Source organism: Coregonus clupeaformis, chromosome 24 (assembly GCF_020615455.1).
Source record: "Coregonus clupeaformis isolate EN_2021a chromosome 24, ASM2061545v1, whole genome shotgun sequence".
Lineage (NCBI taxonomy): Eukaryota > Metazoa > Chordata > Actinopteri > Salmoniformes > Salmonidae > Coregonus > Coregonus clupeaformis.
The window spans coordinates 55443200-55470417 of record NC_059215.1 but is presented as its reverse complement, the minus strand read 5'-3'; the positions used below and the strand labels follow the sequence as shown (position 1 = coordinate 55470417).

At 45.5% G+C, this 27218-nt stretch overlaps 1 protein-coding gene and 1 long non-coding RNA gene across 2 annotated transcripts in view; one reads left to right on the top strand and one right to left on the bottom strand.

Moving 5' to 3' along the window:
• LOC121537882 (zinc finger protein 385A-like) overlaps positions 1–27218 on the bottom strand; it is a 150458-nt gene that overhangs the window by 47771 nt on the left and 75469 nt on the right. The window contains exon 2 of the mRNA XM_041845517.2: positions 11543–11691. Coding sequence (XP_041701451.2) covers positions 11543–11691 — 149 coding nt within the window. The remainder of the gene's footprint in view (positions 1–11542; positions 11692–27218) is intronic.
• On the top strand, positions 17654–18235 carry LOC121537883. The gene is made up of 2 exons (XR_005995157.1): positions 17654–17839; positions 17935–18235. It is a non-coding gene; the product is annotated as an uncharacterized LOC121537883 (long non-coding RNA).

Sequence of the window (27218 nt, the reverse complement as noted above, 5' to 3'; positions counted from 1 at the left end):
AACCCTTATCTGAACTGTAATGTATTCTTGGGCTCATGTTTAATTGACAGCATTAGCAGATGATACATTGCTGGTGTGGATTTCGACTAGGCAGAGCCAACAGTCTGGCACTCAGTTTTGTGCAGCCTATGCTAGCATTGGCAGGCAGCTTCACTGGACAAAATACAACTTTATTAGACCGTTTTGAATGACATTTCCATTCCTTGACATGTCCTGGTAAAAATACATTTTAAACCTTGAGTTACTCAGACAGTTACTGAGACATAAATCTCTCTCAACTCTACTGTAAAAAACAGACTCATTTTAGATTATAAATGTAGATGATAACCATACGTTTCTTCTCATTGTCTTACGGCCAGAGCGAGCCATGTCTAAAAATTGCTTAAGTTGGCTGGAGAGCCGGCCCGAGGGGAGAGGCTGAAATGAATACGCTCTTGGAAATCTGCACTCGGATTTTAACCAGGCAACCAAAAACTAAACAGATAAAGGAACAGAGAGAGAGAAGGCTGAGACAGGGAGCAGGGTGACAGCACAGACAGAAACCATCTGTAGAGAGAGGAGAGGAGAGGAGAGGAGAGGAGAGGAGAGGAGAGGAGAGGAGAGGAGAGGAGAGGAGAGGAGAGGAGAGGAGAGGAGAGGAGAGGAGAGGAGAGGAGAGGAGAGGAGATGAGAGGATCAGGCTCAGCGCCGGACATCCTGACATCTCACATTCTTATCTCTTCTGGCCCTCTTCCTCCTCTTTCTCCCTCCCCCTCAACCCCACTCTTCCAATTTCCCAGAACTCATCTCTCATCTCTCAAAGCATTTTCTGGTGCTGCTGTCCACATGGAAACACAGGAAGAGAGGATGGATCACGGCCAGTAATGCTGGACTATGATGACATAGTGTTCATGGACCTCCTGATTATAGCTATCCCCTGCAGCCAGCTTGGTCATTGCTCATTGGTCAATGCTCTATAAGGTGTATTAAAAGAACAAACCCTAAACTAATCCTGTTTCATAACCTACAAATAGAAACAAACACCACTGCCACCAAATGTTGTTTGAATCCATATGTAACCCTCACACATGAACAAAGCTGTTGTCAGTGTTTGTGTGCGTGTTTGTGTGTGTGTGTGTGTGTCCAGTTTAATGAGAGCGGAACAGAACAGTACTGGGGGGTTGAGTCACTGAATTCCTCCAGAGTCCAGGCCAGTATTTTGGGTGGCGCTCCATTTCTCTTCACTACGCCTGGGTGGATATACTGTCAAACAGTGCTCAAGCCAACAGGTCCTTCTCAGTCACTGCTCCCCTGCCCACCACTGCCCTCTGATCTCCAGTAAAACGTTTGTCCAGAAAGAGAGTGTTCCTCTCTGGCAGCGCTACAGTGGCAAGCAGGGTCCGTCTGTGAAAGGTATTTTAAGGTATGCTATGCAACCGGGCACTGGCCCTGTGCTGAGGATAAGTACCTTCATACTGCAGCAGGTGAAAGGAAGGAGACATGCAGTCTGGCTGATTCTACTCCTAACTCCCTCCTCGTTTCAACACACACACACCACAGGAGGTTGGTGGCACCTTAATTGAGGAGAACGGGCTCGTGGTAATGTCTGGAGCGGAATAGGTGGAATGGTATCAAATACATCAAACACATGGTTTCCAGGTGTTTGATGCCATTCCATTTGCTCTGTTCCAGCCATTATTATGAGCCGTCCTCCCCTCAGCAGCCTCCACTGATACACACACACACACACACATACACACACACACGCACACACACACACAACATAAAGGGGCATCCTTCACTCACTCAAACACAGCACAAGTCAACAGACCAACACACCTCTCTTCTCCTAATAGTGTGTTTTAAAGGGACAATCAGCAGTATAATTAATTCTTAACTTATAAATGCCTCATGAGCTTAGTTTAACTGTCGTACCCCATCAGAACCCAAAATATAAACTTGTTTTACGCCAATGTATGTATATACAAAGTAAACGTAAACAATCACTGTATAGCCTCAAAACATGGTTAAAATTATCATTTTGATATCATGAATGGTCAATCCATGCATCCATATCTCTGTCTATGAATTTGAGCGTGATTACATTTCTCCAGCCCCACCTCTCATCTTTTTACTAAAACAGTGGTGGTGAGTAAGCTTTGTTATTGTTTCAACTGCTGATTGGTCCTTCAACAGAAACCAGAATCACAACAGTGTCTGTGAAACAGCCCAAACACCGACATACCACACATCTCTCAAACACACAGCACTAAACAACTGCATGCACCACAAAGAAAGAGCCAAAGAGCCAAGCTTTTTTCTCACTTTTCTCTCTCTCTCTTTTGACTTCTCTCTCTCCACTTCTTTTCTCTCTCTCTCTCTCTTGACTTCTCTCTCTCCACTTCTTTTCTCTCTCTCTCTCTCTTGACTTCTCTCTCTCCACTTCTTTTCTCTCTCTCTCTCGACTTCTCTCTCTCCACTTATTTTCTCTCTCTCTCTTTCTTTCTCTCTCTCATCCTCCTTCTCTCTATCTCGCTCTCTCCCCTCTCTCTCTGAAGTGTGCGTCTATCATTGCCCTAAAATATGAAATGTTTCAGCCGTGGCGCTAAACTAAAATTCCTGAGGTACAACTATACACTTCTCTGTTTCATGCTGTGGCAACAGGAGCAACAACTCTACCATGCCTGATGAAACATCCTTTGAAGCCCAACATGTGTGTGTATGTGTTTGCATGTGTGCCCGCCGGCGTGCGAGTGTGTGAGTCCTGCCCAGATTTAGAGTACCTCAATATGAAATCACTCCCCTCTGTCCCATATCTCTCTGCATTCAACACTACTGCTGGTTCTGGTGCTGGTTCTGGTACTGTACTCACCCTCTTCTCCTGCTCTGAGTCGGCTGGATATTTAAGCTGCATGGTTCCGCCGGCGTGTATCTCTATGTGTGTGTTTGTGTCTCTGTCTCCGCGTGGCGTGTGAGACTGAGGCAGTGTGTCTGTCTCTTCGCTCTGGTATAAGCTCAGTAGTTAATGTATCTAGTGGTGCTTTCCATCTATCTATCTTTCTCCTCTTCCCTTCTCTTTTCCCCCCTCTATTGTGTCTCTATGTAGCTGCAGTGTTTGATGTAGTAGTTTTTGCCATAAGGAACTTCTCTGTTCTTTCTCTACTGACACATCACCTAGCTAGCAAGTGTCTACTCCTCAGCGCTCTCTCTCTCTCTCTCTCTCTCTCTCTCTCTCTCTCTCTCTCTCTCTCTCTCTCTCTCTCTCTCTCTCTCTCTCTCTCTCTCTCTCTCTCTCTCTCTCTCCTCCCTCCCTCTCTCTCTCTCTCTCTCTCTCTCTCTCTCTCTCTCTCTCTCTCTCTCTCTGTCTCTCTCTCTCTCTCTCTCTCTCTCCCTCTCTCTCTCTCTCTCTCTCTCTCTCGTCCCTCCCTCTCTCTCTCTCTCTCTCTCTCTCTCTCTCTCTCTCTCTCTCTCTCTCTCTCTCTCTCTCTCTCTCTCTCTCTCTCTCTCTCTCTCTCGTCCCTCCCTCTCTCCCTTCAAACAACGTTCTCTAATACTGTAGCCCCAGGTGCTCTCTATCTATCTGTGTCTACACTGTCGAAAGTCTCATCTCACACGGTACATGTAATCCTTCCCCACTTCAGAGACCTTCTGATGAATAATCCATCAAAGGACCCTGAAACAGTTCAATAGTCGAAGACCATGATTTAGCACTTATGTAAATGAAGTGGAATGCTATCCATTTGACAGTAATGTGGTGGAGTCCTTCCATTTGGGGTTAGGACACTTTGGGCCCTGGTCAAAAGTAGTGCACTATAAAGGAAATAGGGTGCATTTGGGATGCACACTAGATGAGTTCTGATGTGTGTAATGACATTTCTCAGAGTGTGATTGTACTTAACATGGCCATGTGTTTACAACAGTTGGTGGTGAGTAGCGCAGGATGGGGTGCATCTGGACAGATTGTAGGAGTTTGCATGTGATGGAGAGAGTGTGTGTGTGTGTGTGAGAGTGAGTGAGTGAGTGTGTGTTTTGTGTCTGTGTGTGTGTGTGTGTGTGTGTGTGTGTGTGTGTGTGTGTGTGTGTGTGTGTGTGTGTGTGTGTGTGTGTGTGTGTGTGTGTGTGTGTGTGTGTGTGTGTGTGTGTGTGTGTGAGTGAGTGAGTGAGTGAGAGAGAGGAGGTGCAGGTGGGGGCTGCAGCAGGTAAGAATCAACAAGTCTGCACATGGCTCTCATGATCAGACAGCTTTATTGGAAATTCCTGAATCTGCCGCCTGAGCGAGACAAGAGTGTGTGCGTGTGTGTGTGTGTGTGTGTGTGTGTGTGTGTGTGTGTGTGTGTGTGTGTGTGTGTGTGTGTGTGTGTGTGTGTGTGTGTGTGTGTGTGTGTGTGTGTGCGTGGTGCATACGTAGGTGTGTGTGTATGTGTGTGTGTGTGTGCGCACCCACCTACCTCGGTCTACCCCAGCCTTTAACCCAGTACCACCAGTAGCAGCTGCTGCTGATAAATGCTGCAGTCTAGCTCGTCAGTGTCTCAGGGCACATTGGGCCAGACAGACACACAGCCAGGTGGAGAACAAATCACATTATAGAGAGACATTCAAGCTACAGGGCTTTAGGAGAAGACAGTCAGGTAGACTATTTAATAACAGAGACTATGAAGAAGTACATTTTAATTTAGCCTTCAGCTATCTCCTGAGACATATTGAGATCCTGCTTGAGTTACCAGGACGAAGAGCAATAACAACATCAAATATACCTGCTTATGTAGTAAACTAAGGTAGTAAACCACCTATAGGCTACTGCACCATTACTGGAAGGCTTAAGGTGTGGTATCTCTCTCCCTAAATGTGACACTATCTCTCAACTCTCAAAGTAACCACTAAAAGGAATTTACTACTAACTAATGTCATGCTTTTCGTTTAAAGAGCCTCTATAATACAGTGATTGGGGACACTGCTTCGGCTGGGAAGTTAAATGGGTGTCCTGACTCTCTGTGGTCACTAAAGATCCCATGGCACTTATCGTAAGAGTAGGGGTGTTAACCCCAGTGTCCTGACTAAATTCCCAATTTGGCCCTCATACCATCATTGCCACCTAATCATCCCCAGCTTGCAATTGGCTCTTTCATCCCCCTCCTCTCCCCTGTAACTATTCCTCAGGTCGTTGCTGTAAATGATAATGTCTATTCAGTCAACTTACCAACTTACCTGGTTAAATAAATAAAATAGGCCTAAACATTGCAGCCCGAGTGGCGCAGTGGTCTAAGGCACTGCATCGCAGTGGTTCGAATCCAGGCTCTGCTGTAGCTGGCCGCAACCGGGAGACCAATGGGGCGGCGCACAATTGGCCCAGCGTCGTCCAGGGTAGGGGAGGGAATGGCCGGCAGGGAGGTAGCTCAGTTGGTAGAGCATGGCGTTTGCAACGCCAGGGTTGTGGGTTCGATTCCCATGGGGTATGAAAATAAAAAAGAATAATGTATGCACTAACTGTAAGTCGCTCTGGATAAGAGCGTCTGCTAAATGTAAATGTCTATTCGGACAGTCACCAAGGATAGTTATTTAGAAGTCAACCACATGATTGTTTGATTAACATGGTAGGGCTGTCATTGCGAAACAAATATATAACGACCACAACAAACTATTTTCTACTGATCTGAACCAAAATACATTTGAATTGTACAGATATAGAACTTACAGTTAGTTGAATTGTAAACAACTGTCTCCTTTCACTGCTCCTGAAAACATGTCTCTCTCTCGTTGAGCGTGTATGAACTGTTGTGATATACTGGGCTATATGTATGTACAGGCCAAGACGGGCCCTTTTCTACACAACTAGAAGCCTCTTTGGCAAAAACAACAACACACGTATTGCACTGCCATAGACACACTGTAAAACCAAATCAGTTCAACTACTTCTAGCCAACATTCTAGACCCCACAGACTCCAGTCCCAACGGTTCCAAATAAAATACCTGTTTATTACTTGTGTGAGCGAATCCTCGTCAATGTCACTGTCTGTCAGCACAATGCCGTAATCCGTTTTTAATGGTCCCTAATATGTCGTTGGTAAGGTCAGGTTGTCCTCTCCAAGCCTCTGCAACATCACCATCTACTGGTCAGCAGCAGTAAAACTACTGGACTCTGACTGCAACCTACACTATGCAGACTTTTAACATCAATAGATCCCACTGGAAAAATATCAACCGCACTAAATAGGAGCACTGGGAACTGTGAGTCAACAGGGTTTTTCACAGTCCTGAGCTGCATGGAGCCAAACTGAACTGAGCTGGCCTGTGAGATGTAAATATCAGAACCTGAACAGTATGGTTCGGGTCTACACGACACTGTGAAAAGAGCTAAAGACCTAACTACAGTACGAGAGAGTCTGGGTTTGATTTCAGAAAAACATGTCAGATCTGTTAAGAAACCGGAAACTAAGATGTCTGTAACTCTGTCAGTCAGTCAGTCCTATTCTAAACTCAGCAAAAAAAGAAACGTCCTCTCACTGTCAACTGCGTTTATTTTCAGCAAACTTAACATGTTTAAATATTTGTATGAACATAACAAGATTCAACAACTGAGACATAAAAAAAGTTCCACAGACATGTGACTAACAGAAATTGAACAATGTGTCCCTGAACAAAGGGGGGGTCAAAAGTAACAGTCAGTATCTGGTGTGGCCACCAGCTGCATTAAGTACTGCAGTGCATCTCCTCCTCATGGACTGCGCTAGATTTGCCAGTTCTTGCTGTGAGATGTTACCCCTCTCTTCCACCAACGCACCTGCAAGTTTCCGGACGTTTCTGTGGGGAATGGCCCTAGGCCTCACCCTCTAATCCAGAAGGTCCCAGATGTGCTCAATGGGATTGAGATCCGGGCTCTTCGCTGGCCATGGCAGGACACTGACATTCCTGTCTTGCAGGAAATCACGCACAGACTGAGCAGTATGGCTGGTGGCATTGTCATGCTGGAGGGTCATGTCAGGATGAGCCTGCAGGAAGGGTACCACATGAGGGAGGGGGATGTCTTCCCTGTAACTCACAGCGTTGAGATTGCCTTCAATGACACAAGCTCAGTCCGATGATGCTGTGACACTCCGCCCAAGACCATGACGTACCCTCCACCTCCAAATCGATCCCGCTCCAGAGTACAGGCCTTCGACGATAAACGCGAATCCGACCATCACCCCTGGTGAGACAAAACCATGACTAGTCAGTGAAGAGCACTTTTTGCCAGTCCTGTCTGGTCCAGCGACGGTGGGTTTTTGCCCATAGGCGACGTTGTTGCAATGAAGATCTGTGAAGTTATTTCGATTTTTACGAATTATCTTTGAAAGACTGTGAGTGTCAGCAGTGTCCAGCTGTATGGAAACTATGGGGCCTGTTAAAGTCAATGGGTAGTCAAATATCACCCCCTGCACTTATAGCCAAGTCACATGCCATACTTCCAATTGGCAAAAAGTGGTAGTGTTCTTTACGCTATGTCATGTCCCAACACTATACCATGTTGCTATGCTATGTCCCAACACTATACTATGTTGCTACGCTATATCCCAAATCTATATTATGTTGCCACGCTATGTCCCAACACTATACTATGTTGCTAAGCTATGTCCCAACACTATACTATGTTTCTATGCTATGTCCCATAACTATACTATGTTGCTATGCTATGTCCCATAACTATACCATGTTGCTATGTTATGTCCCGTGTAGCTCAGTTGGTAGAGCGTGGTGCTTGCAACGCCAGGGTTGTGGGTTCGATTCCCACGGGGGGCCAGTATGAAAATGTATGCACTCACTAACTGTAAGTCTGCTAAATGACTAAAATGTAACATTATACTATGTTGCTATGCTATGTCCCAACACTATACTATGTTGCTACGCTATATCCCAAATCTATATTATGTTGCCACGCTATGTCCCAACACTATACTATGTTGCTATGCTATGTCCCATAACTATACTATGTTGCTATGCTATGTCCCAACACTATACTATGTTGCTATGCTATGTCCCAACACTATACTATGTTGCTATGCTGTGTCCCAACACTATACTATGTTGCTAAGCTATGTCCCAACACTATACTATGTTGCTATGCTATGTCCCATAACTATACTATGTTGCTTTGCTATGTCCCATAACTATACTATGTTGCTTTGCTATGTCCCAACACTATACTATGTTGCTATGCTATGTCCCATAACTATACTATGTTGCTAAGCTATGTCCCAACACTATACTATGTTGCTATGCTATGTCCCATAACTATACTATGTTGCTAAGCTATGTCCCAACACTATACTATGTTGCTATGCTACGTCCCAACACTATACTATGTTGCTATGCTATGTCCCATAACTATACTATGTTGCTTTGCTATGTCCCATAACTATACTATGTTGCTATGCTATGTCCCAACACTATACTATGTTGCTATGCTATGTCCCATAACTATACTATGTTGCTATGCTATGTCCCAACACTATACTATGTTGCTATGCTATGTCCCAACACTATACTATGTTGCTATGCTATGTCCCAACACTATACTATGTTGCTATTCTATGTCCCAACACTATACTATGTTGCTATGCTATGTCCCATAACTATACTATGTTGCTATGCTATGTCCCATAACTATACTATGTTGCTATGCTATGTCCCAACACTATACTATGTTGCTATGCTATGTCCCATAACTATACTATGTTGCTATGCTATGTCCCATAACTATACTATGTTGCTATGCTATGTCCCAACACTATACTATGTTGCTATGCTATGTCCCAACACTATACTATGTTGCTATGCTATGTTCCATAACTATACTATGTTGCTTTGCTATGTCCCATAACTATACTATGTTGCTATGCTATGTCTCAACACTATACTATGTTGCTATGCTATGTCCCAACACTATACTATGTTGCTATGGTATGTCACAACACTATACTATGTTGCTATGCTATGTCCCATAACTATACTATGTTGCTATGCTATGTCCCATAACTATACTATGTTGCTATGCTATGTCCCAACACTATATTATGTTGCTATGCTATGTCCCATAACTATACTATGTTGCTATGCTATGTCCCGACACTATACTATGTTGCTACGCTATGTCCCAACACTATACTATGTTGCTACACTATGTCCCAACACTATACTATGTTGCTACGCTATGTCCCAAATCTATACTATGTTGCTACGCTATGTCCCAACACTATGATATGTTGCTATGCTATGTCCCAACACAAAACTATGTTTCTTCGCTATGTCCCAACACTATGCTATGTTGCTACGCTATGTCCCAACACTATACTATGTAGCTATGCTATGTCCCAACACTATACTATGTTGCTACGCTATGTCCCAACACTATACTATGTTGCTACACTATGTCCCAACACTATACTATGTCGCTACGCTATGTCCCAAATCCATACTATGTTGCTACGCTATGTCCCAACTCTATGTTATGTTGCTACGCTATGTCCCAACACTATACTATGTTGCTACACTATGTCCCAACACTATACTATGTTGCTACGCTATGTCCCAAATCTATACTATGTTTCTACGCTATGTCCCAACACTATGTTATGTTGCTACGCTACAGTATATCCCAAGCCAGCTGGAGAGCCAAGTATACAGAGAGAGTTGACAAACAAACAGAGTAAAAGTCAGCTGGTGTGAGAGGGACCTTATTACCCCAAACAAAGACTACGGCCCATAGTTTATTCACAAAGAGTCTCAGAGTACTGATACAGGATCAGTTTCCCCTTTTAGATCATAATGAATATGATTATATTGACAGGGGGAGACGATCCTAGATCAGCACTCTTACTCTGAAAAGCTTTATGAATAAGGGCCGTGATATGGGATGTGTTTAATCTTTTAGATCATAATAAATAATCTTACTCTGTTTGAGATGCTTTTTTAGTACGTTCCCAATCAGTCTAGAACAGTAGAACAATCCTCTTCTATTCATTCTGCTGAACAACAGAACACACTGTACTGTTTATAATGCATTTCCTAACCTGCCATCGTGAGAATAAAATGCACAGCAATGTTGAGTAATATGCTGAGTGTGGTGATATGCTAAATATCCTCCTAATCAAAATGATAGCCCACAACTCACAGCCCGGAGTTCGAATAGTATACCTTCTCTTTCAAATGCTTTAGCTGAGCTTGATTGAGTTTGAGAAATGTCTAGGAGCAACAAAGACTCAGCCGCGAAGTGGTAGGCCACACAAGCTCACAGAACGGGACTGTCGAGTGCTGAAGTGCGTAGCACATAAAAATTGTCTGTCCTGAGTTGCAACACTCACTAGCGAGTTCCAAACTGCCTCTGGAAGCAACGTCAGCACAAGAACTGATCGTCGGGAGCTTCATGAAATGGGTTTCAATGGCCGAGCAACCGCACACAAGCCTAAGATCACCATGCGCAATGCCAAGCGTTGGCTGTAGTGGTGTAAAGCTCGCTGCCATTGGACTCTGGAGCAGTGGAAACGTGTGCTCTGGCGTGATGAATCACGCTTCACCCTCTCGTAGTCTGACGGACGAATCTGGGTTTGGTGGATGCCAGGAGAACTTTATCTGCCCCAATTCATAGTGGCAACTGTAAAGTTTGGTGGAGGAGGAATAATGGTCTGGGGCTGTTCATGGTTCGTGCTAGGCCCCTTAGTTCCAGTGAAGGGAAATCTTAACGCTACAGCATACAATTACATTCTAGACGATTCTGTGCTTCCAACTTTGTGGCAACAATTTGGGGAAGGCCCTTTCCTGTTTCAGCATGACAATGCCCCTGTGCACAAAGTGAGGTCCATACAGAAAAGGTTTGTCGAGATCGCTGTGGAAGAACTTGACTGGCCTGCTCAGAGCCCTGACTTCAACCCCATCGAACACCTTTGGGATGAATTGGGACGCCCGACCTCACTAATGCGCTTGTGGCTGAATGGAAGCAAGTCCCTGCAGCAATGTTCCAACATCTAGTGGAAAGCCTTCCCAGAAGAGTGGAGGCTGTTATGGCAGCAAAGGGGGGACCAACTCCATATTAATGGCCATGATTTTGGAATGAGCTGTTGGACGAGCAGGTGTCCACATTCTGTTGGTCATGTAGTGTGTGTGTGTGGGTGTGTTTGTGTGTGTGTGTGTGTGTGTGTGTGTGTGTGTGTGTGTGTGTGTGTGTGTGTGTGTGTGTGTGTGTGTGTGTGTGTGTGTGTTGAAGTCTAAGTACAGCACTATAAAGGAAGCTACTCTTCAGTCAAGTTAGTTTGAAAGGTAGTTAACAGGGTAGTTTCCTGATCTTAAGGGATCTGGTAGTTCAGTGTGAGCCAGTCCATACAGTACAGTACAGTACATACATGTGTACATGTTGTGTTTTGAGTGTCGGTGTGGAGTGTGTGTGTGGTGTGTGTGTGTGTGCATGTGTATCTGCGTATTCTGTGTTAGTATCTGTTGAGTGTGTGTTTGTGTGTGAATGCTGTGTTCATGTGTTGAGTATGTATCAAGTGTGTGTAGTGTGTGTGTACTCACGATGTTGTATACAGTACTCACAGTGTTGAAGTTGTGAAACAGGCCCATGCTGTGTTGTGGTGGAGCTGTGTCCATGGGGAACTGGAGGAAGGGCTTCATATCCAGGTGTGGCTGGATCATAGTGGGGGTCCGCAGGAACGCAGGCACCACCCCTGCACGGTGAATACCTCCTACAGAGAGGGCGAGAGAAGAGAGGGAGGGACATGGTCAAAATGCATTCACTGAATAGTACAGGCAGTAGGCTCTTGTATGTCCTTGAAAGTGTCCTTGGAACCATTCTCCCAAACACGGTGAGAATCTCCATCAACTGCAGCAAAGAAAATAGTGGGCTACAATAATTCACTCACTATCGTAGAATTAGGGGCAACACGTCACATCGTAGATTTTTAGACATTAGGGATTGTCCTCTAACACCTTTCCAGTGGAAAAAGTGGAAAGAGAAACGAAGCCAGCATATCTTGTGAGGACAAGTCAGTGTTTCATTTGAAGAGGCTGCCAGTGTCAGGCAGTGGTTATGAAACATCTTCTGTCTACATCATTGTTCCTATATATCTCTCTCTGTGGCTCTTCCCACCTCTTCCTCTCACCACCCCCACCCCAACCCCCTTCCTCTCTGCCCCCCTCCTCACCCCCTTCCTCACCCCCCCAAACCCCTTCCTCTCTGCCCCCTCCTCACCCCCTTCCTCACCCCCCCCAACCCCCTTCCTCTCTGCCCCCTCCTCACCCCCCTTCCTCACCCCCCCACCAACCCCCTTCCTCTCTGCTGTATTCTCTGCCTCTCTCTTTCTCTGCCTCTCTTTCTCTGCCTCTCTCTTTCTCTGCCTTTCTCTCTCTGCCTCTCTCTTTCCCTGTCTCTCTCTCTCTCTCTCTGCCTCTCTCCTTCTCTGCCTCTCTCTTTCTCTGCCTCTCTCCTTCTCTGCCTCTCTCTTTCTCTGCCTCTCTCCTTCTCTGCCTCTCTCCTTCTCTGCCTCTCTCTCTCTCTGCCTCTCTCTTTCCCTGTCTCTCTCTCTCTCTGCCTCTCTCCTTCTCTGCCTCTCTCCTTCTCTGCCTCTCTCTTTCTCTGCCTTTCTCTCTCTGCCTCTCTCTTTCCCTGTCTCTCTCTCTCTCTCTGCCTCTCCTTCTCTGCCTCTCTTTCTCTGCCTATCTCTCTCTAACTCGCTTTCTCTGCCTCTCTCTTTCTCTGCCTCTCTCTTTCTCTGCCTCTCTCTTTCTCTGCCTCTCTCTTTCTCTGCCTCTCTCCTTCTCTGCCTCTCTCTCTGCCTCTCGCTTTCTCTGCCTCTCTCTCTCTCTGCCTCTCTCTCTGCCTCTCCCTTTCTCTGCCTCTCTCTCTCTCTCTGCCTCTCTCTTTCTCTGCCTATCTCTCTCTAACTCGCTTTCTCTACCTCTCTCTTTCTCTGCCTCTCTCCTTCTCTGCCTCTCTCTTTCTCTGCCTCTCTCTTTCTCTGCCTCTCTCCTTCTCTGCCTCTCTCCTTCTCTGCCTCTCTCTCTCTCTGCCTCTCTCTTTCCCTGTCTCTCTCTCTCTCTGCCTCTCTCCTTCTCTGCCTCTCTCCTTCTCTGCCTCTCTCTTTCTCTGCCTTTCTCTCTCTGCCTCTCTCTTTCCCTGTCTCTCTCTCTCTCTGCCTCTCTTTCTCTGCCTCTCTCCTTCTCTGCCTCTCTCTTTCTCTGCCTATCTCTCTCTAACTCGCTTTCTCTGCCTCTCTCTTTCTCTGCCTCTCTCTTTCTCTGCCTCTCTCTCTCTCTGCCTCTCTCTCTGCCTCTCCCTTTCTCTGCCTCTCTCTCTCTCTCTCTCTGCCTCTCTCTTTCTCTGCCTATCTCTCTCTAACTCGCTTTCTCTGCCTCTCTCTTTCTCTGCCTCTCTCTTTCTCTGCCTCTCTCTCTCTGCCTCTCTCTCTGCCTCTCCCTTTCTCTGCCTCTCTCTCTCTCTCTGCCTCTCTTTCTCTGCCTCTCTCTCTCTTTATCTCTTTCTCGCTCTCTCTCTGCCTCTCTCTCTCTCTGCCTCTCTCTCTCTGCCTCTCTCTCTCTGCCTCTCTCTCTCTGCCTCACTTTTTCTCTGCCTCTCTCTTCTCTGCCTCTCTCTCTCTGCCTCTCTCTCTGCCTCGCTCTCTCTCTGCCTCTCTCTTTCGCTGCCTCTCTCTCTGCCTCTCTCTATCCCTCTCTTTCTCTGCCTCTCTCTTTCTCTGCCTCTCTCTCTCTGCCTCTCTCTGCCCCTCTCTTTCTCTGCCTCTCTCTTCCTCTGCCTCTCTCTTTCTCTGCCTCTCTCCACTTCTCTGCTTTTCTCCAAAGGTTTGTGATGTTATTTAGATTAATTTCAGCTGCATTGGAAGAGCAGCCCAAAGTGGCTTCTGTCTGTTGAGGACAATGTGATGTGATGGGATGTTAAGCCCAGGCTTCTCAGCAGCAGCTGTCTCCCAATTAGAGGACAGGGTTAGAGAGAGGGAAGGGAGAGAGAGAAAGTGGCAGAGAGAGAGGGAGGGAGAGAGAAGGAGAGAAAAAGAGAGATGGGAAGGGAGTGAAAGCTGCAGAGAGAGAGTGAGAGAAAGTGGCAGAGAGCAAGAGAAAGTGAGAGCGAGAGATTAGTGTAAAAGAGTTGGGGCTCATTTGAAAAGGACTTTGTGAGACTTTGGGAATGTGCTGTCTCAGCCAAAGCCCAGCTGCTGCTTGCCTCTGCTCTCTGCTCCCTGTCCACCTGGGCGCTCGGTGCATCTGTAAACCCCAGGGCTGAGCTGAGCTGCTGAGGCCTGCCTCATTGCCTCTCATTAGGCATGCATGGCTGTTCTCTAACACACACACAGAACAGCAACAAACACACACCTGCCTCTGCGTGCACACGCACACACACTTAAAATCACTCAAGCACTCACATTCAGACAGAGTTTTCTCCATGAGTTACTGGTGTTAGAGACACAATCAGTCTCTCGCTGGTGGTAGATACTGCTGGTGCTCCCATAATCATCCTCTTCACTGAGTCTCTCAGTGAGCACAACAGAGCACAACTCTCTCCCATTGAGAAACTAACTCTCATGTCCTCTCATCACACAGCCAGCTAGCCAGTTCTCATGGCAGATAGCGTCTGAGCCATGTCCTGCTCTGTAGATCCACTCAGTTGACCTGTATGTGTTCTCTCCAGTAATTCCACACACAGTGACTCTACAGGACAATGATACAAGGAGGAGCGGTGTTCCTTATGACTGATGCAGCCATCCCCTCCTCGGTGCCCAGGCTGCTCTGCTATAGAACAACACAACTAATACTGTAGCCTGGTGACATCATCACTCATGTCACTACACTGGGCTGCATACTGATTCGTGAGTGCGTGCATGTGTATTCTATACATGCACTATTTGTGTGCTGTGTGTGTGGCCTGTCTCCGGAGACTGAGGGTTGAGTCAGTGATTTAGTGGAGTTTCAAGTTATGTGTTCTGCTGTTCACTGTTTACTGCACTGGAAGATGGTAGACAACAAATGCTTAAAGAGGCAGTGCAGTTTTAATGATGTTTCCACACTATGAGGTCGATATAACACTCTGAAATTGTGAAAATTATGATAATGCCCTTTTTGGGTAAGAGTGTGATTTTTTTTTTAAACCTGTTCAGGTGGGATGGAACTTTTGGCCCACATCATGATGTCACAATGTGATTTGATTATAATAGACCAATGACTGTTCATCTGGGTAAGGGGGTGGGCTCTAGACCATGCTATCAGCCAATCAGGTCGGTGTATGTAAATATCTTCAAATTTGTTTCCTAACCCCCACATGATCAGACTGAGCATTTAAAGGGCCAAAGGAGGCTCAGGGAAATCAATTATAAAAAAATATATCTGGGAGTTATTTTCATTAAATTAACACAGTTATTAGACAGACATACAGTGATGATTTAAAAATACAATTACAAAGACTGCATGGGGGCTTTAAGGTGGGATGAGAAGTGGATGGATATGAGGCCTATGGGGAATCAGCCAGGTCGCTCAAGAAATCCGAGCTCCGGCTCCAAAGGATGCGTGTTCAATCCCACTAATAGCCCCTAGTTTTTTAGCTTGTTGCTTTAACCCTCTCCCAAACCTTAAACCTTTGGAATGAATGCCTAAACTTAACCTTTGAAATTTGAAGTTTATGGACAAACGTTGGATTCTGAAGTGAGACTGTGAGAGCTTGTTGGGGGAATAGTGTCTACGCAGTGTTCCGGGGGAACAGAGAGCAGGGGACAGTTGCCCTTGGAGCAAAGAGACTTCCTATTCCCAGTCACAGACAGACAGACAGACACACAGAGAGAGAGAGAGAGAGAGAGAGAGAGAGAGAGAGAGAGAGAGAGAGAGAGAGAGAGAGAGAGAGAGAGAGAGAGAGAGAGAGAGACAGAGAGAGAGAGAGAGAGAGAGAGAGAGAGAGAGAGAGAGAGAGAGAGAGAGATGCGGACACACACACAACACCACAGCCAGCGTGTTTAAATCAGAGTGTGTCTGCTTCCTGACCCCAGTGTATAATTACCCCATTAAATTAAAGCTAGCTTTGGAGGCAAATGCACATGGTAAATCACACTGTCAGTATGTGTGTGTTTGTGACAGAAAGGGGTGTGTGTGTGGGACAGAGAGAGAGCGCAAGAGATGAGAGGGCGGGAGCAGCCTTTTGGATGTCGTTAAATCCTGAACACGCCAGGAATCCATGCCATGCTCTGAGGCCGTAATCAGGCCTCTCAAACACTGCCACGCCACCAACGGGCCTGCCTTTACAGCTAATAACACTACACTACATGGCCTGTGGTGGTACACACATCAGCCATCTTAAACTGTCCGCAACGCACGGGTCGCAACACACAGGTCGCAACACACACTGACACAAACACACACAGACACACACAGACACACACACACACATACACACACAGACACACACAGACACACAGCGACAAGAGAGTCACAGAGAGGATGAAGTAGAAAGAATAACATTACCAGGAGAAAGAGAGTGGTTCTGCAGAAAGCTTAGAAGAAGAAGAGGTGGTGTTGTTGTTGGTGGTGTATTGACCATGGCAGTTTGACAGTGAGGAGGGGGTGAGGATGGGGAAAGGGGGGTGATTACAGTTTTTTCCAATTGCTAACACACTAAATGACATGCACAGCACAATTATTTAAACTGACACACAGAGAGCAAAACCTCTCAAGTCTCCAAAAGTTTAAACACATTTTCTGCTTTACACATATTTTGCAATTCAAAATGGCACTTTTTAAATGCACTGCACACGGTTCTCTGCATAAGACACAACAATCTGACATAAAGTCACATGTTTGCCATTTCAAAACACTGCCATTCAAATGACACTACATGAGCTAATTGGCCAATACATGTGCCACCTGGCCAAACACCTCAATGGTTAATTGGTACCACTTCAATCAGGTGAGCACCTTTTGTTTTACAACAACAATGGAAGACGTTGCAGAGACAGGAAGAGGAAGAGGAAGAGGGAGGGTGAGAATGAGAGGGGGAGGAAGAGTGAGAGGTAGGGGTAGAGCTGGTAGAGGAGTTCATGGCCAAAGAAGACAACAACTTTCAAATGAAATCAGAGCAACCTTAGTTGATCATGTCATCAACCATGGGCTGACAATGCGAGAGGCTGGACAGAAAGTGCACTTGAGCCGTTTTACTGTCGCCTGTGTCATCCGGACATTTAGACTGGAGTACAGGTATGTAACCAACATTTATTTCACACTATGTAGTACACCCCATGTCATAGTGTATCAGTTGGGTGAAACCTGTTTACTTCATGAATGGCTGATGTCATACACTAACTGCACAAGTTTCCTGTACAATTTACTCTACTGTGGGGGAAATATCTTTAGGCTGTATTGTCCAAGACCTATATTTGTGTTTTTTTGTTTTTCTAAAGGACTGAGAGACGCAACCATAGTCCCCTGTAGCTCAGTTGGTAGAGCATGGCGCTTACAATGCCAGGATTGTGGGTTTGTTTCCCACGGGGAGCCAGTATGAAAATGTATGCACTCACTAACTGTAAGTCGCTCTGGATAGGAGCGTCTGCTAAATGACTAAAATGTAAATGTAACCATGGTGGAGGATGGGGCCAAATGTTCACCGGGGTACAGGAAGCTGCCATTGTAAACTTGGTTTTGGAAAATAACGAAATCAGATTACGAGAAATTCAAAGCCACATCATCCAAGACAACACCATATTCAACAACATTCAACGAGTCAGTCTGTCCACATTGGCTCGCATTCTCAAGCGAAACCAAATCAGAATGAAACAACTTTATAAGGTGCCGTTTGAGAGAAACTCTCAAAGAAACAAAGAGGTCAGACGAGCATATGTGGATGTAAGTACAATATTGACAGCAGTGCACTACACGCAACATTGTTTCCCAGTGTACTGGATAACACCATATTGACTGCTTTTGTTCTTTGTTTTCAGGGAGTACTGGAAATGGATGCTCATGCAATCCCACATGAGTTCATCTTTATATATGAGGCTGGGTTCAACCTAGCAAAGACCAGAAGAAGGGGGAGAAACGTCATTGGCCACAGAGCCATTATAGATGTTCCTGGCCAACGTGGTGGGAACATCACAATGTGCGCTGCCATCTCCAATACGCATGGTGTCCTCCACCGTCATGCCAACCTTGGACCATACAACACAGCCCATATTCTCACATTTCTGGACAGACTCCACAACATTCTCATACCACCAGAGCGTATGAATGATGCAGACCATCTGCGTTGTAGTATGGGACAACGTGAGCTTTCATCATGCAGCCCCAGTCCAAAACCGGTTTTCTGACCACCCACCATTTCTTGTGCAATACCTCCCACCATACTCATTTCTGAACCCCATAGAAGAGTAATTTTCGGCATGGCGGTGGAAGGTATACGACCGGCAGCCCTTTGTGCGCATGCCTCTTGTGCAGGCTATGGAAGAGGCATGTGATGAGATTGATGTGGGTGCGATTCAGGGATGGATAAGGCACTCAAGGCGCTTCTTCCCTCGATGTCTGGCAAGGGAAGATATTGCCTGTGATGTGGACGAGGCGTTGTGGCCAGACCCATCTGTGCGGCAAGATGCTGCCTAATTATTTTTCTTGCCTCTTTTTTTTCTATATATTTTTTCTGCACATTTTTTCTGAAATTTTCTTTTTCAGTTTACTGTTTTTTGTGAGCATATTTTTGTTCAGTCCAATGTAAATATATATGCTGTGCATATGTTGCACTGACTTGTTTAGTGAAAAAAAATAAAAATAATGTTTGTTTCAACAGCATGTGTGTGTATCTGCAAATATTTCTGTGCATGTGAACAATCTGAAGAATTTTCTACAATTTGAACTATTTTAGTATTATGGCAAAGCATACTAAAGATGAGAGTGCTTTTCATTATGCCCAACAGTGTGTAGTTGGGTAGACAAACATCTGGTAACTGTAAGGTCCGTCAGTCGAGCAGTGAATTTCAAACACAGATTCAAACACAGATTCAACCACAAAAAAAAAGAGATATACCCCCAGTTTTGCCTTGAAGAATGGGCAAAAATCCCAGTGTCTAGATGTGCCAAGCTTATAGAGACATACCCCAAGAGACTTGCAGCTGTAATTGCTGCAAAAGGTGGCTCTACAAAGTATTGACATTGGGGGGGTGAATAGTTATGCACGCTCAAGTTTTCTGTTTTTTTTGTCTTATTTCTTGTTTGTTTCACAATAAAAAATATTTTGCATCTTCATAGTGGTAGGCATGTTGTGTAAATCAAATGATACAAAGCCCCCAAAAATCTATTTTAATTCCAGGTAGTAAGGCAACAAAATAGGAAAAATGCCAAGGGGGTGAATACTTTGGCAAGCCACTGTACTGGTACAGGTTGTCCCAAGGAACTGAACTTCCCATACTGGTACAGATGTCCCGAGACAGTTGGCAGAGGTGGTCCAGTAGAGAGAAAGGTGGGGAGAAGGGGGCATAGGGCCCAGCTCCCCACTCCACTAGGGCCCAGCTCCCCCCTCCACTAGGGCCCAGCTCCCCCCTCCACTAGGGCCCAGTTCCCCCCTCCACTAGGGCCCAGCTCCCCCCTCCACTAGGGCCCAGCTCCCCCCTCCACTAGGGCCCAGTTCCCCCCCTCCACTAGGGCCCAGCTCCCCCTCCACTAGGGCCTAGCTCCCCCCTCCATTAGAGCCCAGCTCCCCCCTCCACTAGGGGCCAGCTCCACCCTCCACTAGGGCCCAGCTCCCCACTCCACTAGGGCCCAGCTCCCCCCCCCAGTAAAGCCCAGCTCCCCCTCCACTAGGGCCCAGTTCCCCCTCCACTAGGGCCCAGCTCCCCCCTCCACTAGGGCCTAGCTCCCCCCTCCATTAGAGCCCAGCTCCCCCCTCCACTAGGGGCCAGCTCCACCCTCCACTAGGGCCCAGCTCACCCCTGCACTAGAGTCCAGCTCCCCCCTCCATTAGAGCCCAGCTCCCCCCTGCACTAGGGGCCAGCTCACCCCTGCACTAGGGGCCAGCTCCCCCCTGCACTAGGGGCCAGCTCCTCCACTAGGGACCAGCACCCCCCTCCACTATGGGCCAGCTCCCCCTCCACTAGGGGCCAGCTCCCCCCCTGCACTAGGGGCCAGCTTCCCCCTGCACTAGGGGCCAGCTCCCCCCTCCACTAGGGGCCAGCTCCACCCTCCACTAGGGGCCAGCTCCACCCTCCACTAGGGGCCAGCTCCACCCTCCACTAGGGGCCAGCTCCACCCTCCACTAGGGGCCAGCTCCACCCTCCACTAGGGGCCAGCTCCACCATCCACTAGGGGCCAGCTCCACCATCCACTAGGGGCCAGCTCCACCCTCCGCTAGGGGCCAGCTCCCCCCTGCACTAGGGGCCAGCTCCCCCCTGCACTAGGGGCCAGCTCCCCCCTCCATTAGGGGCCAGCTCCACCCTCCATTAGGGGCCAGCTCCACCCTCCACTAGGGGCCAGCTCCACCCTCCACTAGGGGCCAGCTCCACCCTCCACTAGGACCAGCTCCCCCCTGCACTAGGGGCAAGCTCACCCCTCCACTAGGGCCAGCTCCACCCTCCACTAGGGGCCAGCTCCACCCTCCACTAGGGGCCAGCTCCACCCTCCATTAGGGCCCAGCTCCCCCCTCTACTAGGGGCCAGCTCCCCTCTCCACTAGGGCCAGCTCCCCCCCCAGATGAGCCAGATAGCGTGAAATCTGATGGAATAAATATTATCTGTGAAAACGCTGACAAGCACAGTATTAAGTGAAGCTAAGCCTTCTAATAGTGTTTTTATGTGTGTGGTTATGATGATGATGATGATGATGATGATGATGATGATGATGATGATGATACAGTTCCTTCAGAAAGTATTCACACCCCTTGACTTTTTCCAAATGTTGTTGTTTACAGCCTGAATTTAAAATGGATTAAATTTAGATTTTTTTGTCACTGGCCTACACGCAATGTCCCATAATGTCAAAGCAGAATTATGTTTTTCGAAATGTTTACTAATTGATTAAAAATGAAAAGCTGAAATGTCTTGAGTCAATAAGTATTCAACCCCTTTGTTACGCCAAGCCTAAACAAGTTCAGGAGTAAAAAATGGCTTAACAAGTCACATAAGTTGTGTGCAATAATGATGTTTAACATGACTTTTGAATGACTACCTCATCTCTGTACCCCACATATACAATTATCTGTAAGGTCCGTCAGTCGAGCAGTGCATTTCAAACACAGATTCAACCTCAAAGACCAAGGGAGTTTTCCAATGCCTCATTAAGAATATAAAAAAGGAGACACTGAATATCCCTTAGAGCATGGTGACGTTATTAACTAAAAATGAAAAAAATGTAAAAAATAAAATAAAAAAATTACACTTTGGATGGTGTATCAATACAGCCAGTCACTGCAAAGATACAGGCATCCTTCCTAACATAGTTTCTGGAGAGGAAGGAAACCATTCAGGGATTTCACCAAGAGGCCAATGGTGACTTAAAAACAGTTAGAGTTTAATGGCTGTGATAGGAGAAAACTGAGGATGGATCAACAACATTGAAGTTACTACACAATACTAACCTAATTGACATCGTGAAAAGAAGGAAGCTTGTACAGAATAAAATGTTTGCAAGAAGGCACTGAAGTAATACTGCAACAAATGTGGCAAAGCAATTCACTTTTTGTCCTGAATACAAAGTGTTATGTATGGGGCAAATCCAAAGCAACACATTACTGAGTACCACTCTCCATATTTTCAAGCATAGTGGTGGCTGCATCATGTTATCAGTATGCTTGTAATCGTTAAGGACCGGAGAGTTTTTCAGAATAAAAAAGAAACGTAATGGATCTAAGCACAGGCAAAATCCTAGAGGAAAACCTGGTTCAGTCTGCTTTACACCAGACACTGGGAGATGAATTCACCTTTCAGCAGGACAATAACATAAAACACAAGGCCAAATATACATTGGAGTTGCTTACCAAGAAGACAGTGAATATTCCTGAGTGGCTGAGTTACAGTTTTGACTTAAATCTACTAGAAAATCTATGGCAAGACCTGAAAATGGTTGTCTAGCAAGGATCAACAATCAATTTGACAGAGCTTGAAGAATTTTGAAAATAATAATGGGCAGATGTTGCACAATCCAGGTGTGGAAAGCTCTTAAAGACTTACCCAGAAAGACTCACAGCTGTAATCGCTGCCAAAGGTGCTTCTACAAAGTACTGAATCAGGGGTGTGAATAAATGACCTATTTCTACATTTCATTTTCAATACATTTGCAAACATTTCTAAAATCATGTTTCACTTTGTCATTATGGGGTATTTTGTGTAATAAATGTAATCAAAATTGAATTCAGGCGGTAATACAACAAAATGTGGAATACTGTAAGTCAAGAGGTATGAATACTTTCTGAAGGCACTGTACATAAAGCCCAGGGCAACGCTTTCACAGGATATATAGCTGATGTGGCCAAGTCCTCTCAATGCATACAGTACATCGATAAGATAAATCAACATCACAGTGAGTGATGTGGTTCGAGCATGATGTTTTAGAGGTAAATATGGTATCTGATGTTTTTATGACTTTCTAGCCAAGCTAGACAACTAAAATGAACAGATGACACCTTTTGATAACAGATATTATGACGTAGTTCTCTCTCTCTCCCTCTCCTTCTCTCTCTCTCATCCCTCTAGCCTATCATTCAGGGACAAGGCTCTGTACACAGCTGTGACCAAGGCTGCAGTCAGAAATGGCCAATTCATTTAGCCAGTAGAGGCTTGCTGAGTGTTTGATAACCACAGGGACAGGGTCTGGCCCAGTACAAATGGCACCATATCCCCTATTATTTTGTAGTTCACTAAATAGGGATAGGGTGCCATTTGGGATGCAATGAAAGTCTGGCCCAGAGCCACTCAGTATTCCCCTCTCAACTGGAGGCTCGGCAGAGAGGGGGCAGAGGGGAGGGAGGAAGAGCAGGGGGTAAGGCTGTGACGGTCATGGAATTTTTGGATTTCCTCCGCTGCAGACTGCATGTGCTGCCAAAGAAATATAATTAATAGAACGGGCATCTCCATTCAAGTTAATAGTGTCATAATGGGAGAAACAGTCTTTTCACGGCACTTCGATACGGAAGTGACTTTTTCGTAGCAGGTTAGGAGAACTTACGCAGCAGGTTAGGAGAAGTAACGTAGCAGGTTAGGAAACTTCTGTTAAGGTTAGGAAAAAGGTTAGGGTTAGTGAAAAGGCTCTCCTAACCTGCTACGAAAATCACTTTTTATCGAAATTGTCACGCCCTGGCTCTGGGGACTCTTAAATGTTGAGCCAGGGTGTGGAGTTTCTATGTGTTATTTTCTATGTTGTGTTCTAGTTCGTGTTTTCTATGTTGGCCAGGGTGGTTCCCAATCAGAGGCAGCTGATTCTCGTTGTCTCTGATTGGGAACCATACTTAGGCAGCCTTTTGGCACTAGTTTATTGTGGGATCTTGTTCCGGAAGGTTTGTGTATTTAACCTAGGACTTCACGTATCGTTTGTTGTTTTGGTTCGTTGTGTGTACACTAATAAAAGTATGTACGCCTATCACGCTGCGCCTTGGTCCGCTTCATCATGTGTCAACGATCGTGACAGAAATGGCGTGAAAAGAGTGTGTCCTGGCATAATGGGTGGACTCGCGGCCATTGCGAGTGTACCCATAGGAGCAAAGCAGGAAGTAAAAGCAGGAAGTAAAAGCAGGAAGTGTACCCATCAATATGTGATGTAATTTGTTGATTCAACTCAACCGAGCCACATCAGTTAACATAATTTGAATTAACAATCTACTTTACCATGGAAATTATTGCATCATAATAGCAGGCAGCCATAGATGTGGTAAAGAGGTCAATGGAAAGCAGACCATGGGGGATAGAAGAAGGACGCCGGATTGGCGCACATTCAACAAATCTGCTTCTTGACACACTGCTCGCTTAACCCTTGAAGCCAGCCGCACCAATGTGTCGGAGGAAACACCATACAACTGGCGACCGAATTCAGCGTGCATGTGCCCTGCCCGCCACAAGGAGTCGCTAGAGCGCGATGGGACAAGGACATCCCGGCTGGCCAAACCCTCCCCTAACCCGGACGACGCTGGGCCAATTGTCAGAGCTATCAGAGCTCTGGCAACATGAACTGACATGTTGTCCACCCAATCAAAGGATCAAAGAATTAATCTAATACTGAAAGCATAAGCCACAGCTAGCACTGCAGTGTATAACATGTTGTGAGTAGTTAACTCAAAGAGAGAGAAAGACAATAGTTGAAGAATGAAGACGCGAGAGAGAGAGAGAGAGAGAGAGCTAGCTATATTTCATATTTATTTCACTTACTTAGCTAGCGAATGCAGCTAGCTAGTTTAGCCTACTCACACCCTGCTCAAACAGAGAGGGATGCTATGTTACCTAGCTGGCTATGGCTATCCAACACTGGAACTCTTCCAAGTCAAGATAAGCCTTTGGTTTTATTAATTCATTGCCACCGGGTCCCGCCGGTGTAACTGCTAAACTGCTTGCTAACTGTACCCTGTACTGCATGATTGTAGCAGGTTTACTAACGTGGTAGTTTTAGTTACTATGTTGACTTGACGTTAGTTAATATGTTGACAACGATGTAGGCTCTGTGTAGCGGTTAGCGGTTATGATATGAAGGTTTGGCTTAGAAAGATTGTTTCAATTGGTCACAGACAGCTTATATGTTGTCCACTGAAGTCCACAAGCGAAGGGAAAAGGTGAGAGGAGGACAGCGCGTAGATGCGAAAAGGAATTATACAATGATCAAAGGGATCATGCTGTTTGTATGTGGCTGCTGTGCAAGTGAACTGTGTTTGTGTGTGATCAGGGGTTTATGCATTCTGCCGATTCTGTTGAAAAACGTTTCTTAAATGGAAGCAAACTGAATGAAACGGGGATAAACATACCTGAATATGTCCAATAGAAACTCTCGTTTGCAACTGTTGAACTAATGATTACACCCTAGATCAGCTAGATGCAGGCAAGAGTGTGCAAGGTGGCATTGAATGTCTCAATGTCTGTCACCTTGATTACTCACATTTCTCTCGACTTTCATTCATAGGCTAGGTTGTAGCAACCTCATGATGAGTTTAGGGAAAATTAGAGTATCATGTAGTAGCCTAAATCTATTGATGTTACATTGAGCTGGGTGAAGGGAATATGAATGACAGTCATCAAATATCATATAATAATAGAAGTAAGGCCATGCTCATTTTTTTTAAAATAGCGTCCTCATCTTAAACGGCCACTGCCAGAAACAGACTCAACCACAAAAATTCCCAGCTGTCCCATCTGGTTATTTTATTTTCATGATGGTCGGTTACGTGGTTATACTGTAATTGTGCCAGCCCTAGCGGGGGGGTCACCCACCCCCATCACCTGAACACAACAGTCAACATAACTATCACACAGGCCAAATATAATATCACACAGGCACAGGCATACACTAGAGATGGGCGCATGTACTCAAGTACTCGATTCAAGGTTTGTATTCATGAAATTATGTTACGTTTAATTTTCAGTGCGGTATCAATACAATGCCACAACCTGTAATTAGAAAAAACGTTTGCATACTACAAAAAGTTTTGCCTTCAGGCCTGTTCAGTCCACTGACATTATTAATGAATACTATATGTAAGAATAAGGACAGAGCATTATGGGTACTGTAGTACATCATGCTACACTACACTGTAATTCCAGGACAAGCTGCAGAAGCTACAACCTCAGCAACTTGCACATTCAACTTGCTCTCTCCCTAGCAAATCAAAATTGGTTCCGTGAAAGTTCCAAGAACATTTGTTAGGTCGCGGCAAATGTTCTCACAATACAAAAACTATCCAGTCGTGCTGATAGTTCTAGAATGTTTGTATAAAACATTCGCCTGATGTTGCAAGAACGTTCCTAGAACACATTTAATCTGTTCTTTAAAGGTTCACAGAATGCTTCATTAGGTTGTGGGAACAATCTGGTGAGAACATTGTGGGGACATCACAAAGATAGGTAAAATCATGATGTCAGTGATTTTCAGGTCGGAAAATCTGAGTTCTAGAAAGATTACAGAGTTTCCGACTTTGAATTCCGAGTTGGATGAAGGTTCAAAACAATTTTTCCCAGTCACATCTCGTTTTATTCCGAGTTCCTAGTTGTCTTGAACACACTGAAGTCAGAAGTCTGAGATTTCCCAGTTGTTTTGAACACGGCATTAGTCTCAGCGGAGGGAGGGAGAAAGCAGCAGAGGGTCTGCCCTCCACGGTCCTGCTCTCTGCTTCATTTCAGAGAGGGGAGGGGACACAGTCTTACACCTGATGGCGAAACTCGAGTCGCACCGCATCCACATCTGCCTCAAGCACAAATTCATGTTGTTCCTATGACCAGAGAAAGTGCAATATTCCTTGATATTAAAAAAGACACGAGGAGCTGCTAATAATAATAAAAATGCAGGGATATCGATACACTTGGCTACTCATTCATTGCAGCTGCAGCATGAGGGGAAGTAGAGAGAAGCCGTTTTATTTTTTGTAATAGTGTTGAATAAAAACAGTGTTGACAGTGCTGAATAAAAACGTTAACATAAACTCACTCATAAAAACAGCAGCTCTTTGCTGTATTCTTTGACAGTCTCTCTCTGGTCATGGTTTTATAAATGTTATGAAATATCACGTAGGCTAGTATTAAACTTTGCTGTTGCCGGGGTCGTGGAAGCTATAGGCACGGTGATTGGAGCTATCCCATTGGCCAGCCCAGTAGACGCACTCGATTTAGCCATAAATCTCCTGGTCTGCCGGGTAGGTGGAGTTTGTATTTTCAGACAAATGAAATCGTTCAAAATGGGAACCCTTTGCCTACCCGTTGCACAGGTCTTCTGAATCAAGTGCACCTACAGCCAACAGCGAAACACGACTAAAAAGGGAGCGCAATAAATGTTTGGTGATCGACTAGGAATGCTTTGAAGATTGACCAGTCGATTGTGATCGACCGGTTGGTGACCACTGTTCTACAATGTTTCTTTTAGGGTGCAAAAAACACTCACCTGATGTTGCAAGAACGTTACTAGAACACATTTAAAGAAGCATTCTATACCACACCTCCACACATTTGACCTTAAATATGACATTTTCTTAATATTTTTGAAATGTTCTGAGGACCTCCAAGACAAGGTCAAATGTATATTGTGTGAATATCAATGGAAAATTATGTTAAACCTAAAA